At 44.7% G+C, this 15,451-nt stretch overlaps 1 protein-coding gene across 1 annotated transcript in view; it reads left to right on the top strand.

Moving 5' to 3' along the window:
• Positions 1–653: 653 nt before the first annotated feature.
• The window catches only part of TMTC1 (transmembrane O-mannosyltransferase targeting cadherins 1), a 134,816-nt gene continuing 120,018 nt past the window's right edge, over positions 654–15,451 (top strand). The window contains exons 1-3 of the mRNA XM_053943144.1: positions 654–955; positions 12,635–12,812; positions 14,451–14,524. Of these exons, the coding sequence (XP_053799119.1) occupies positions 654–955; positions 12,635–12,812; positions 14,451–14,524 (554 nt within the window). The remainder of the gene's footprint in view (positions 956–12,634; positions 12,813–14,450; positions 14,525–15,451) is intronic.

Raw genomic sequence — 15,451 nt, 5'->3', positions numbered from 1 at the left:
GATGCCGTGGAGCAGCGTGGATGCGGTGCAGCAGCATCGATACCGGATCAGCATGCACACTGTGGATGCTGTGGAGCAGCGTGGGTGCCGTGGAGCCGGGATGCCGCCGCTGGCCAGATGAGCACGGTCCACAGAGGAGCTGCGGAGGGGGCCGCCCGCGGGGGTCGGAGGAGGCACTGGCCCCAGGTGGCAGGACAGCCCTGCACCCATCTCCTGAGAGAGCAGGGACAGCGGCGACCCGAGCGCCGCAGCGGGACTCCGCTCCCCGCCCCGCAGCGCTCTCCGCCCGCGGGCGGCACGGCTTCGCGTGGCTGCCGCCGTGCCGGGTCCCCTCCGCGCTGTGCGGCGGGGCCACGGCGGGCAGAGCCCACCGCGCCGACGGGCTGAGGAGGTGGCGGCGGTGTGACAGCGCGGCAAGGAGCATGCGTGCGGAAGGGGGCGCGGGGGGGGGGAGGAGGAGGAGGAGGAAGAGGAGGAGAAGGGATGGCGCGGGGAGGCGGCCGCTGTTTATTTGCAGCCGGGCGGGCTGCGCCTCGGCAGAGCGCGAGTGGCCGGCGGCGGTCCCGCTGCCCGCCCCGCACCATGCGGGCGCCGCTGCCTCCCCGCGCCGCGGCGGCGGCGGAGCCGGGGCAGCCAGCGCGGCGCCCCGCGCCATGGTGACGGGCTCGGCGCGGGGCTCCCGCAGCCGGGACCGAGCCGCGCCGGCCCCCTGCCCATCGGCGGGCGGGCGGCGCGGCGCGGCGGCGGCGGTGCTGGCGGGGCTGTGCGCCCTCTGCTACGGCAACTCCCTGCGGGGCGAGTTCGTGCACGACGACGTCTGGGCCATCGTGAACAACCCCGACGTGCGGGCGGCCGCCCCCGTGTCCGCCGCCTTCGCCAACGACTTCTGGGGCAAGCGCATGGCCGAGAACACCAGCCACAAGTCCTACCGGCCCCTCTGCGTCCTCACCTTCAAGTGAGTGTCGGCGCCGCGGCGGGGCGGGCGGGGGCTCTCCCTCCGCACGGACCCTCTCCCGGCTCCGTGTCCGGGCGGACGGGGGCGGTCGGCCCCGGGTGGGGGTCAGGGGGAGCCCCCCGGTCCCGCGTCCTCGGCTTCGTGATTCAGCATTTCTGCCCGGAATCTGCGGGACGGGGGGCCGGCGGGGCCTCAGCCGCCGGCGCGGTCCTGCGGCCCGGCCCGGGGCAAGTTTGCTGAAGGAGGGAAGCGATGAGGAGACGCTCCGGAGGAGTCCGCCGCTCTCCCGGCAAGTGCCTCTCTTTCCCGGCCGTTTGGGAGCAGGTGGCGCCTCTTCCCCGGGCTGCAGGAGGGATGAAAGGGAAAACGGAGCGTTTCAGAAAGCGCTTTTGGCTGGGGAAGGTGCTCACATGAATTCCTCGTGAGTTCTTCCTGTGCTTTATCTCGAGTACCTTTTCTCCGCAATTGAGTGATCGTGCCAGAAACTTCCCGCGTTGTGTTTTGAAACAGACCCGTAGTTACCGCTCCCTTTGTTCTTAGCGCTAAGCGGAGGGGTCAGCCCCGCGGGTACCGCGCCGTTCCGTGCATCCCTCCTGCCAGCCTCCCTTGTCAGTCACAGAGTTGCAGCCTCCCTGCTTCAGATGTTCCTTCCCTGTGTACCGGGCAAAGTTGTTGAGGAGGAGTTTCCGTTTTACAGGAATAAAGGGAAGTTGAGCAGCAGTAAAGTGACAGCTACCTTTGCTAATCCTAGAAAGAAAACTTTCGCTGGCCTCTCTCCCCCAGGAGAAGAATTTGTGGCAAATCAGCTCAGTTACAATCCTTACAGTTTGTCAATCTCTCCATTAGCTTATTCTCTGTTTAATTTATTCTGATGGAACATTAACGATGATGAATACTTAGCTCATTTTAGCATTTAGAAATGATACATGTGTTTGCAGAGAGCTGTGCTGAAGAGCTGATGGCTGAAAGATGCCTAGTACTCGGTGATCGATCGGTAGATGCTCATTACAAACTACGGCAGGTGTTGGGAATAAAGGGTATGGGCATTGGCAAGTCTGATAGGGGGATGTGTTACCGGTTCCTGGTTCACTCTGCTGATGGAGTAACTCATTAGCACACAGAATATATAAATAGAATTTCATGAATATGTGGAAATTGAGTGTTTCTGTGAAGTAGGAGCAGTTTTGGGAAATGGAACATCCCTTTGGCATTCCCACAGAGCACTTGCTGCTCTTTAGTTGTAAAGGTGGACTTGGAGCTAAGAGGCATCAGTATTGGCTGTCTGGGCACAGGCTGGCGTGCTCCTCATAAAGGAAAGCTGAGTAGCACAGACCCTTGTAAACTGGATTTTTTAGAACAGGTTTGGTACCTTCTCCTTGAAGGGCGTTTCAGCACATTTCTGTAAAGAGTGAGGTGGGAGTAGGTAGTTGCAGGCAGAGCTGGCTTTGCACACACAGAGTGCCTTCTCCATCGTGTGTCCAACTAAATTCTTGTAGTTTGGGGATCCATGTAATTATTCCATTCCTCCATCAATACAGCTGGGGGTAATTGGAGGGAAGAGTGAATGTGTGTGTATCACCACTGACCTCATTGCATGCAATATTAGCGCTGGAGTGCTGGAATTGGCCCCCTAGATCAGGTTGCAGGATTGAGATTGTGATGCTAATGAGCAAAAGGAACTTAAACTTTAATAACAAAATTAAAACGAAATCTTCTAGTTCCCATTTGTATGTATTTGAACTGGTTTTGCCTTTGCTATTTAAAGGGGTGTGTGTCAAAAAAGGATGAATTGCTGTCTCTGCCTAGTCTTTTCTGGAAGGGAAGTGACACTAATTTTGTGAACAAGATTTAATCCTCTATGCTTATAATAAGCATACAGCCAAGACATTGGGTCAAAGGCAGAGAGTCATTTGTTCACCACTTGGCATTGCATTTGGAATAGGGAAGGAATCGTTTATCTTCCCTGGTTGCGGAGGGAGATTATAGCCACTGTGTCCCAATTATCCTTCCAGCCTTCCAATTTCCACATTCTTCCCATTTCATTTCTACCAGTAGGATGTCAGAGGAAGATGTTGAGAACTGGGTGGAGTGAATCCTCAGTGAAACCCAGTGCTTCCCAGGAAGCCTTGAGCAGCTTTTGCCAAGCAGTGCTGAACCTCTGAACCTATGGCTGAGCTGTGCTCTGCCTGCCTGAGGCATCCGCCCCTGCCTTGCCCAGCAGGAGGTTGCTGCTTGCTCTCTTGTCTTCCTGCAGAAGGAAAAAAGGATTTACCCTGATTCTTGTAAAAAGCTCAGCAGAAACTGATAGGTAACAGAATGGAAATGAATGTTGCTAATACTTTTCTTAGAATTTACTCCACCCACTTAAGATACTCGAGAAAATTGTGTGATGTGTGCAGGAAGGAGGGAAGAGAGGACCAAAGTATTCTGGTATCTTTATTCTTTATAGATTTGCTTGTTTTATTTATCTTGTTGTTGTGCTAATTTGGTCAAATCCAAGGCATTTCAATATCAGCACGAATCTTTGTATCAGCCTAGTGGCTCTACTTCTCTTGCATGAAACTTTCATCTGTAAAGGCTTGTTTTGCATCTTGCTGTATTAAGATTAAAGAATCTGGGAGAGCTCCAAACTGCCTGTACAGAACAGATGTGAAGGGTGGGCTGAAATTTACGTCTACAGATTCATCAATCTACTGAAACTTTGTCTCAGTCTCTTTTCTCCCTTTTGTGGCTGTGAAAGTAAGAGGCAGGACTCAAAATGCCCTGTGGACTTCTCATTAGGCTGAACATATCCTACATATAAGCTACATATTCCTGAAATGATCTCAATTAAAAAAATTTATCACCCATCTGTCAGAAAAATCTAAAGCAGACATTGCTGAAATTGTGTAACAGTAGTTCAGTGTCTCTGATGAATTGGAAATCATAAGTGACAGTCCTCATTCCCATAGACTAATGCTCTGGAGCCAAACAGTGAAAAGAGCTCAAGTATTTGACATTATTCACACTGGATCTGACAGTATGAATGATCAGAGGAAAAAAACAGTGGCCCACTGGAACCATTAAGCAAAGCTTAAAATAGTCACAGAATTGCTGCACTGTTTTCTGTGGGTTAACATCAGAAGGGAAAAAAAAAGCCTTCATATGGACTGTTGAATTAAATAATCTTTGCTTTGTGTCTTTGACCTTCTCTTACCTTTTCTCTTGACTTCTGTAAAATGTTGAATGAGTTGGTTCAGAAGCATTCCTATTACATATGGATAGCTGTTAGGTGACAGGTCTAGCACAACTCCTCATCTACACAGGAGCTGAGATGGTAGGCAGTGTTTTTTTCTAAGTCCTTCAGGAAAACTTACTTCATGCTCTCTTCTCCAGTTGCTGTCACTTAGAGGTATTTACCTGCAGGTGTTTTCTTCTCTAAAAAGTGATTTAATATACTTATTTTTAAAGAAGGTAACTTTTTGGACTCAGAAGATACTATTTTTCAGTGTCTTCCCTATAAAATGTTAAAATGAAAGGTAGAAAAAAAGAGAACTGCCAGTTCTGTAATTCAATCAGGATTTTATATTTAAACTGAGTGCTGTCTTACACCTTGCCTCCACTAACAGAAGTTCACTGAATCATTTATTCCCTCAGTAGCACTTCAGTTTCTCCTTGTTTCCAGTGGTTTTGCAGAAATGTTTCTGAGCTGCTGAAGCAGAAGGTGCAATCCTCAATGCTGTCTCCCTTCCTCTTTCTGTCTGCCAAATCCCCATTTAGATAGATTCTCCAGCCCAGAAACAAAGAGGTGATGAAGATTAGGTGTAGTCAGCAGCACAGTGAAGGTACACAGTGATAGAAAATGGTGAGAACGAAGCCTTTCAACTCCCCTGTATGCCAGGATTTAAAGACATTTAATCAGAAATGAGCCTCCTGGTTTGCAGGTGGCTGAGAAGTGAAGGCCCTTTGTGCTCAGCCTCATTGGTGGTGCCAAGGCAGGTGTTGGTGAGGGATGTCTCAAGGAACAGCTCACCAGGGACAGAAGAAAAAGGTGGTGACAAGTCTAGGGCACATGGCTGTGACAAAGACTTGGGAGGATGGCATGGCAGGGAAGCACAGCAGATACCTGGTCTTCCTCAAAGGAAGTGGGAGTGACTGTTCACTGGGAATGTGCTTGGCTCTATGAGAAGGGTGTCAGAGTGTCCACTCCAGCTGCTGCTTGTGGCCTAGGAGAAAAGGAGCTGGAGGGGGGAATAAGATTCAAAAGGGAATTTTAAAAGACAAGAAATGACACAATTTGTGCAGAGAGCCATCCTACTGGTACTCTAGCTGGACAAAAAAATAGGGAAAAAGATAAATTGAAAAGTCTGGGCTGTGTTCAGTGCTGACTGCAGAATGGTTAACCTTCCAGGTCTGCCCACCAAGGCTGCTAGCCAGCGATGGCTTGGGTATGTACCTACCTGGGAAGTAAATAGGGCCCTTCAGCAGCGGCTCAGTATTCTGGGTTGGCATTGAGAGCCTCATGTGAGGCTCCAGTGGCTTTGGATCAAAGTCTTAAGTGAATATGAGCTTGTGTTTGATGTAAATACATAGCCAAAGAGAGAACTGATTCTATAACTCATTGTCAGCCTTCTGATATATCAGGTTGTTTACAGCTGATCCTTCTGTTTTTTCAGCTGTATCAGTGGCATAAGTTTCAAGGACAGGGAGCTTAAGAGAACCAAAACAACCTAGGGAAGGAAAAAAGACCTTACATTTTCTTTGTTATTGATTTAATGCTATGTTACAGCTTGACAGCGCAGGGTAATATAGTGGAGCTATAATGTGTCAGGTTAAATACACAGTGCACAAGTATTTTCTTCACGCTGAGCATCACAATGTTTAAGATTGTGTCAGAATTTCTCTTGTACAGCTTAGTCTACTATTTCTACTCGTGCTGTGGCAGTCACTCTCCACACTGCTACTGATACCTGCCATGAAATTGATGTAGTTCTGGTGGAGCCACACTGGATGAGGTGGACTTGGTGAAGAAAAGCAGATGCTTTTGTAAAGACTGGTTTTGTTGTAGCTGGAATATACAGACATGTCTCTAAGCACATAATCTTTTCTTTTGACCCAGAGCAGAATGCCTTGCTGTGATTTTAGGTGTCTTCCAAAGCTTGGTGCCTCAAAGCTTAGGTTTTTTTCCCCCAGTTGCAGGTGCACAAGAAGTCTCCCTCACAAATGTAATTTCTGTAGCAGGTGTCTGATGTTTATGGTCATAACTTTGGGCTGTGTTTCTCTAGGGTTGGTTGCACTCCCTGGAAAGGGGACAGGACTCCTGTAGAAGGTGAGGGGAAGCTCCCTGCCCAGGGATAGGGGGTACAGACCTGCCTGGGGTCCATGCTTTCATGCTGCTTGCAGCCAAGTCCAGAGGTGAAGTTTTGTCCAGTAGGAAAAGTGTGTACAAAGCATGTAGGAGTCTACCTTCACATTTTCTAAACCCTGAATAAAATTTGCCTGTCTCTTGAATTTACAGCCCTTTATGAGAGAAAGAGTTCTCTAATTCTCCTGAACGACTTGGCTGAGGTGAATGCAGTCACACTTATTTTTGCTGCTTGCTTCGGTGATGTCGTGTCTCTATTTAACACCTACCAATTCCTGGAGATTTTCTCTCATCAGGCATTCTGTTCCTCTTGCACCAGTGTCACCATTAATTTTCTTTGGCCTCTTTTACCTAAAAGTCTCAGCTTTCGACCAGCCTTCTTACCCACAGAAGCATCCTTGTCAATACTCTTTAGAGTCCATGAAAATAAAGTACTCTGGCTGCTGCTGGTTAGCTAAAGGCATTTTTCTGCATTTTCTCACTCTGTTTCTGACTGCTTTCCTGGGCTTTCTCTTTGTCTCACAGACTTAAAGAAAGAAAGGGAAAAGAGAAAAAGCTGTTCTCTTTTGACTCACTATACCTTTTTTTCCCTTTTTTCCTTGCTTCTTTGTAAGTTAGAATGGCATTTCCTTCATGGTCTTCAGCTTATTTCAAACTTACTTCATATTTGGTGAAGAACTGTTACATTCAGTTTGAAATACTGTGTTTAGGACTAATAACTTTATACAAGATTTTGGTTACTATTGCTTTCTCTTCTTGATGAGTGACTGTCCTAGCTTGGTTTTTGATTGCATCTCATCTCTTTCTCTCTCCCCACACTGATGGATGGCTGCTGAAGAGTTTCATGAGATGTTCATTTCCTCAGTACTTGCTGGGGTGCTACGTAAGAATATTTTTTAAGACAAACTGCATTTTGTTCACTATCTAGATAAAATGACACCTGGTTTGTAATTTTGTTTCTTGCCGTCATCTGGATTTTTTTCTTCTCTAGTTTTCCAAGGCCACTAGTGGAGGCAAACCTAATGTTATGTGAATGGTGCTCTTGTTATTTGTAACACAGGAATGGTCATCAAACCACACTTGCTGTGGTTTTACCAGAAAATTCTGCCCTGGCACTTTTGCCACCTTCAAGGTGCTATGCTGCTTTCTCCCAGTCTAATTGTGATTTATTTTTTCTTTCCCTACCCCTGCTGGAAAACAATAACCTGCTCTGAATGCCTGCACTTAACTAGTGCTCTTGTAAGTGATGACTTCTGTGTTCTGAGGCAATTGCTGTAGCTTGGGAATTGATACGCCTCTGTCTTGTCACCCATCGCAGTTATAGCAAATCAAGGACCAAACCATTTAAGCCCTGTTGTCCATTTAATTCTTAGGTGTTGTACTGTACTGTGGAAAGATTAGCAGCACAAATCAGCACGAAGTGCTCTTGCACTTTGTGGTGGAAACTGGCCATTGCAGGAACACCACTGCTAAGGGGCTTGTTTTCTATTTACTGCTACAGGTTTTTCATTAATCTTTGAGCTGTTTCCACATACAGCCTTAACCATTATTGCCACTGATGCAGCTGCGCCTCTTTTGGAGTGCAAATGCTCATTTTCCTGGCACGAAGTACATGCATCTGTGGAGTTTATAAGGAGATTCCACCATGCACTGAAAGTGGGTATTACTTTGCATAAAGTTTGCCATATTTAACACACAATTTGAATGGGAAAAGATCATCACAGGAAACAATCCATCCTTATGTATTAAATTAATTTATATAAATCTGCATGTGAGCCTTCCTTATAAAAACTGTGGGGGTTTTATGTGGTATGGGATGCTCTGAGACTTTCCATTAAGTGTTACTTGCTATAACAAATTACCATTATTATCCTGTGCATTTCTATTTCATAACATGTTGTGTTTCACTGTTAGTCTTTCGAAAATAATGAAACAGGTTAAACTAAACAAGAGCTGCCCAGGGATAATAACAAAGTCTATAAAAAGAGAAACTCTCCAATTATGGTTTACAATATTATTAAATCATAAGAGGTCTTAAAAAAGCTTGAATGAGTCTTCATGTGTGAAAGTGGATGAAAAGCACTGTAATAGAGCTGGGGTGGGGGTGCTGGTGATTATATACCCTAACTGGGTATATATGGAATTTGTCTGTGAGCCTGTGCTCCTGAAACATAGACCCCTCTGATTCTGAGTCTGTGAGGATGAAGCCACAGGGTCCCACTCCATTTCCAGGCCCTCTCTGTGGGGAATTTCTTACCCAGAATTGATGTGTCCTTGATAACTTCTCTGGAGAACGTCTGAGGGTACTGATGGAGGTTACTTTTAAGAGATAGAATGATTTGCTTTCTTCTGGAGGGCTGTTGTACAGCCTCTACTCAGTGAACCTTCAACAGAAGGTTGCTGCCTGTGGAAGTCTCTCTTTCTGGGAGTGAAGCTGTGTAATTCCTTTTCCAAGAGTGGACGGTGGAAGAATGGTAGAAAAACTGCTGCATGTGGCAAAGCAAGCTATACTATTCCGCTGTTCCTGGAAAACATCCATCAGCCTTAATAAAATCAGTCTTATTTTGGTGTACCTTCTGCATGGGTGTGTATTTTGGGTAGTGCTCTGCCTTGGGTGTGACAGGCTGAGCCACACCTGGGCACAAAACCAGTGTTGAGTCTTGGCTTGAATACCTGTTTCAGTGCAGCCTGTCTGCCCTGGTGGGACATGTGATCAATGCTGAGATTTCTGTAATCAGTTTTTTGTTTTGGTGGTGGTTGAGATGCTGCTGGTCAGCTCTATTAGACCTGTCAATGTCACCTAGTATTGAGAGACTGCACTTTGGTGTATGTGCTCTTCTCCTCCTTTCCCTGGGTCCTCTGAGGGCCTTTGCATTTGAACTGCCATTTGCCATTTTTGAAGGAGCTTTAGCAGAATCTTTGCTTCCAGGGACTCTTCCAGCAGAGATGTTAAAACAGTAAAAACTCTTCTCCAAGTGTTTTGTGGGTGGCTCCTGTGAGGATTGACCTCCATGTCTGAGATGGCTGTATCTCCTCTTTCAAGGGTCTCTATTCCTAGCAGTGTTATCACTTGCAAATCTTTAGGATGCTGTTTGCAAACACATCTCTGTTTTGAGGAGCAGCCTGTTCATACAGCCCAAAGCATCTCCTCTCCTCACAGTGTGCTCTGCCAAGGCCGTAAGATGTATCTTACAAGTTGTGCTTTAGCTCAGGCAGAGGTTATGATCTTCATGCAGAAATGGCTACATGATACAATTTTCCCCATTTGTGGGGCAGGGTAAGTATGGAAACGCAAGGAGAGCACCACCCTCACCTCCCTTCAGTGTAGTACAGTTTTTGCTTGCCAGAACTTCTGTTTATGAACATTATGTTGGGGAAAGACCACTTCTTCCTTAATTTTGAGATTCATATCTCTGTTTTACTTCCTTTGTTTACTGAACGGTCTACTGTGTATAATTGATGCATGCTGCTGGCAGTAAACAAGACTGACTCTCTCTGTTAGGGTATTAAAGATTAAGAGGAGAGAAGTAATTTTTTATTTACCCATCCCCTTCTTGGCTCCCTTGGCCAGAAGTTCCTGCACAGTTCCCCTGCAGTGGAGCAAATTTGGCATTCCATAGTAGGCTGCCTTTTTTCCCCCATGGCTGTGTGAGCTGGGCAGCTTTGCAGAGTTCTTGTGACTTGGATTAGAGCTGTTTGAAGACCCAGATTTGCTCACCCGTTTGGCATACAATAAATTTAACCACTGTTAATGTTTCAACATCGTTCTGCTGGGATTGTTTCAGGATGAAAGAATGTTTCCTTCATTGCCTTGTGGCCTAATTTCTTATGACAAAGAGCTTTAGCAGCAAAAAGCACTGGTGTGAATGTAGCACCTGCACATGCTCACGTTTAGTGTTCATGGACCACCAAAGATGGTATTTAAAACATACTTGCAGTCTGATTTTGCTGTTTATACCTCAATAGCGTGGTATTATGTTTGTATTTTGTTTTGCTGTTTTTTTTTTTTTTTTTATATATATAAAGAACACACGGGGGAACAACCAAGCTGTGAGGCTGATGCTTTTACAGAGCTGTTCTCAATAATTTACATCAGGTAACTCACAGCTTACAAGCCTCATTGACTTGATGTTCACCCTAAGAAGGGGTGTGAAGGACTCACCCCACCTTTGGGATAGGGGACCTGATGGGGATAGGAGGATCCATTACCTATAAAGTTCTGCCTCTCCTGCCAGCAGACCTGTTTTTGCAGGAAAGTGATCAGGCATGATCCATGGAGGCTGATGATAGATTTTTCCAGAGTATTGTCAGATGTCACGGGTTTAGTGCTTGGTTCTCACAACTTGGCCAACTAAATGAGAATTTCTCCCCTTTTGGTGCATGAGTTCATATCACCTGATATCCTGAGCACTTGTCCTCACCTGCCTGCATCTGCTTTCTCCAGAAATCAGGTTCCCAGATCGCACTTTGGCATTTGAGGGGGAGCGATGGACTATGCTCCAGCTGATTTACAGCCAGAAATGATTCATTTGTTACAAGAATATCTCCTGCAGAGGGTCCCTGTCATTGTACACATCTGCAGGTGTCTTGGAGTGGACTGTGGCTCCATTAGGGGCAGGGTGGCCCCGTGGTGCCCCTTGCTCCCTTCAGCCCTGTGCTGAAAACAAGATTCTGGCCTGGGGGTTCTCTCTGCTGCAGTGTATTTGCAGCTGAAGCTCTGGCTGGGTGTCTGTTACTGCCATTTGTTGTGGTTTGTCATTCAGTGCTGTTAGAAATAAGGGAAAGTGATGGCTGTTGCTGCCCTGAAGTGGCTCGGATAAAAAAATAAAAAACCTCCAAACTCTTTGTGTATTCTTGAATTACACAGACTGATGTCTTGTCAAAATGTAACTGCATCAACCCATACTTCAAAGGGAAAGGTCAAGTCATGCCAAAATCTCACTTTTTCACAAACTCTCTGGGTTTCATCTGTTGCCTCCACAAACACTCCGGTAGGAGCACAGCAGGAATGCACAAGTAAGACTCTTGGTCTGGTAAAATTGGATTGGCCTGGAAAATTCAACCCAGGACAGCTAGCACTTCATTGCTTATGAATAAGAAATATAGAGAGTTATTTATTAAAAAAAAAAGTTGTCTGGCTCTCACAGACCCCTTCACACCTCCTCTGTTTCACAAAAACACCTAAGGTGTTTTTTTATAGTAGCAACAGCTCAGTGGCCTTGCTGTTGCGTCATGCTTGTTATGGGAGACCTGGAGTCTCTTAGTAACAACAGGAAAGATTATTGACCCTATAGCATATTTACAACTGCATGGATAATATTTAGATTGAGTCTTCTTTTCACTGGTTATCTTGTAGTTAGTTTAAAAAAAATATCCTTCAACATTAGTTAGATGTTTTTCCAGATTCCTTGTTCATATATGGAGTCTTGCCTAGATAGGCACCATGTGTATGTGTGTATATTTGTGCAGATACATATATAAATTTGTCCAAATGTACAGATGCTGTTAATACTTAAGAGAATTATCTTCAACTGTAGGTGAGGCAAGGCTTGTCAGCGCTGTTAAGCAAGCTGTCTGTAAAAAACAGTGACCAGAAGAATGTGTTAATATATGCTGTCAAACAAATGTCATAACAGCTTGTTACATTTTATTTTTTTTATGATCGACACAAATAATGAACCCTAATTGTCTCACTCAGTCTAGGGTGATGTTAGCTGACTTAGCTTTGCCATCAATGTCCTTGTAAAAATGATGCAAGCTACTAGACAAGCTTCTTTATGCCAGTAAAGCATTTAAATAAAGGCTTAACCTTCAGTGTGTGACACTGTTTTGAAAGTTAAATGGGAATAAATGCCTCTGTTATGCTAAGCAGATGCTCCAGCACCTTACCAAGTCCTTGTCTTGGCTGTTCCTGGGCAAAAGAATCTATTCTAGAGCAGAAAATAACTACCCATATTGTAAAGCTGCCACGTGGCCAACAGAACCACAGAAGGTGCCAACAGGGAAATAGGACAAGGGCCATGATGTTGGCTGGGGTGATTTGCTGCTTAGGAAGCACAGGCGTGGTCTCACTGCAGTACACTCTGCTGGGAGGGCACAGGACTCTCTGTCAAAAAGGTTGCCAAACACAGCTACGTAATATAAATATTGGGGAAATGGTTTCTCTTTAATCAAATAAACCAGAAGTTTAGAGTGATTTGCAGTAATTCGTTTAATAGCACTAACATTAGATGACTGCAAATGGGACAAAAGGCATAATTTAGAGTATTTGAAAGATGTCTTGCTATTAGAAGATCTCTCAAATCTAGCAATTGTTTTGTTTTGTTTCCTTACAGGTTAAACATATTGCTGGCTGGCATGAACCCCTTCTATTTCCATGCAGTGAATGTAATTTTACACTGTCTGGTGACTCTTGTGCTGATGTACACTTGTGACAAAGCTGTGTTCAAGGACTGTCGACTTGCTTTTGTCACGGCGCTCTTCTTTGCTGTGCATCCCATTCACACCGAGGCTGTAAGTATGTGCCACCAAACCTAAAAATAAATAAATTCTTCAAAATTTTAATATTTTTAAAGGAAACCTCTGAGTCACACAGAATGTTGTACTTGTGAGTTTTTTTGCTGTGGGGGAGCAAAGGTGAGAACGTGCTCTATTTAAAATAATTTGTCGGAGTCATTAAGAAAAAAGTGTATTGATACCTCCAGTCTTTGTGCTCTGGAACTGAATTCTAAATGATAGTCCTAATCAGCCATGCTGGGAATAAATGGACAGTCAGGAGTTTTCTGAAACTAAAGACCTCAGCGAGGCTGTACTCTCCTGCTGGGATATTGTTGCATGCCTTCAGTCATCTCCTATAGCCATCAATTTTAGGGAGGAAAAGAGAAGGTAGCATTACTGTGTGTATTCCGGAGGAGCTCTCTCAGAGGTGATGTGACCCATGGATTAATTTATATTTATTTCAATTAAAAGCTAGGAGAATCACCTTCAGAAAAAAGTTGTTTACAAACACCAGCATAAGTTTACAGAATAACAGCTCATATTGGAAATCTTTCTGTTTGTTATAAGGAAACATTTAAAGATATAATCATTCCAAAACTGCAGTCGGTTAGCACTAGGAGACACTTCTATAGCTAAAAGGAGTCTTGCTGTCTTGGAGAGGGAAAGGTAATGTGCAGCTCTCCACACTGTAAAAAAGAAATGCTCTCATTAGCTGAGATACCACTGACATCACACTGCTTTCATTCCAAGCCTTTGTAAATGGGGGAGGGAAACAGCTCCTGTGGCTGAGAACTTTTGTGGAGAGATTACCTTAATAACAAAAAGCCATAAGCTTTGGAGTTACTCCCTGTGCTGTGTTGTGTGAACTAATCAGCTAGGCTCCTTTTGATAATACAGCTTTATATTTTAAGGGAGGTTTTAGATGAAGCACTCTTGGAATTTATTTTTTGTCTGGATCAGAACTTTAAAAGGTTAAAATAAATGCCAGAGCTCTGAATATAACTTAATTATGTAATCTCAAAAGGGACAAAATTTCAAAGGGCCTTTTATTTGCTTTATGGGTGATTTTTAGATCGTTATGAAATAGGATAGTGAAATAACTGTAACAATGAGTGTTTATCTGTTCTTCTTCAGTATTCCCTTTTTTACAAAAAAAATTTGTTCATTAATCTGTAGGAAAAAAACTCTTGCAAACTCAGATTGTTCAGGAGGAATAAAGTTAAACTTAAAGTTCTTTAAGTTCTATTCTATTCCTTTTTGGTGATAAAGTTCATTCAAATGTTACTTACATAGTAAGTAATTTTCTTTAACAAATTTCAGTACTGGGAGTTGGATGCATTTCTCATCTAAGCCTTATGCAAAATTAAATCCTTAAAATTGGCATATTCTATGTAACTTAATTAATATTTTATTAATTAAGGAATGACTTTACTGTTGGCTTCCTCATTTGTTTTGCTAAGCTAGAAATGCAGCAGACAAAACTGTGCATACCGTACACTGTCCAAGTAACATTTTGGTATGCCGAGGGAGGATAACACTGAAAGATCAAAAGCTTAAAATAGTAGCAGTGAGCATGGATTGTTGAGGCAGTCGTGGAGTGTTTTTTACATTTTTAGATGTGTTTTTACACCTGTGTGTCTCCTTTCCTTTCAGGTAACAGGTATAGTAGGCAGAGCAGATGTCCTTGCCTGTCTACTCTTTCTGTTGGCTTTTCTCTCCTATAATAGGTATGTGGTAACATCATGAGATTCTTTAGTCTGAGGAGGGGACCAGGGGCAGCTGTCAGTGTTTAATGGTTGTTGGCAGAGGTGCTTCCCGCAGCTCTGCTGTATGGAAGTGTCCTGGCCCCTGCTTACAGCTATGGTGATGCTTATGAGAACAAAAAACTGTTAAACCAGGAGTCAACATTGACAATCCCTCTTCCTCTGGCATTACAGCTGACCACACAGCAGAGGAGGGCTCGTAAAAATTGTAAAGAAATGTTTTCAATGGAAGGCAAATTGTCTATATATAGAGTGAAGAGCAGACAGACACATGCTTGCCTTCAAATGCATGCTGTAACTGTGGGACTCTGGAACACCTGGTCTGAGAGAGTTAAGGAGTGTGTCTAGACCATTAGTCATCCTTTTCAGGTGAAAACTTGGCACTGCTTGCTGCTCTGTGTTCTAAAACTGCAACTGAACAAGTATAGATACAGAAATAGCTTACTTGGATGGGGTTTCTGCACCTTTTGCATTAGTTGCAGTTTGAAATAACGTTGTTTGCATTCAGAAATAGCACCATGTCATCACAGCCACAGGGAAAAACTACTGATACCCCTGCGGGGCTGTCTGCTACAAACCCACAATGCTGTTTTCTTCAGAAGGTTTCAAAGGTGTGAAACACAGTGACCCCACAGGAATCTGCCTGTTTGATTTCAGTTCTTTCCTGCCTTCTCCCCTGTGACAGGGGCTTGCTGCCCAGTCTGTTAATGATTAGGACACGTCTCTGACTCAGGGGAGTGTGGGTGGGATGGAGGAATTTTTGCTTGCCTAATGCTTTTGGTCCCAGAAGGAGAATTAAGCATGTGTGTTCCACATGACAGAAAGCAGGTGTTTTCCTGCCTTCTCTGTACTTACTCTGCCTTCCTCTGACTGTTTCAAGTCTATTTTATT

This window comes from Vidua chalybeata, chromosome 5 (genome assembly GCF_026979565.1).
Source record: "Vidua chalybeata isolate OUT-0048 chromosome 5, bVidCha1 merged haplotype, whole genome shotgun sequence".
Taxonomy (NCBI): Eukaryota; Metazoa; Chordata; class Aves; order Passeriformes; family Viduidae; genus Vidua; species Vidua chalybeata.
This window is presented reverse-complemented; position numbering and strand designations above follow the sequence as displayed.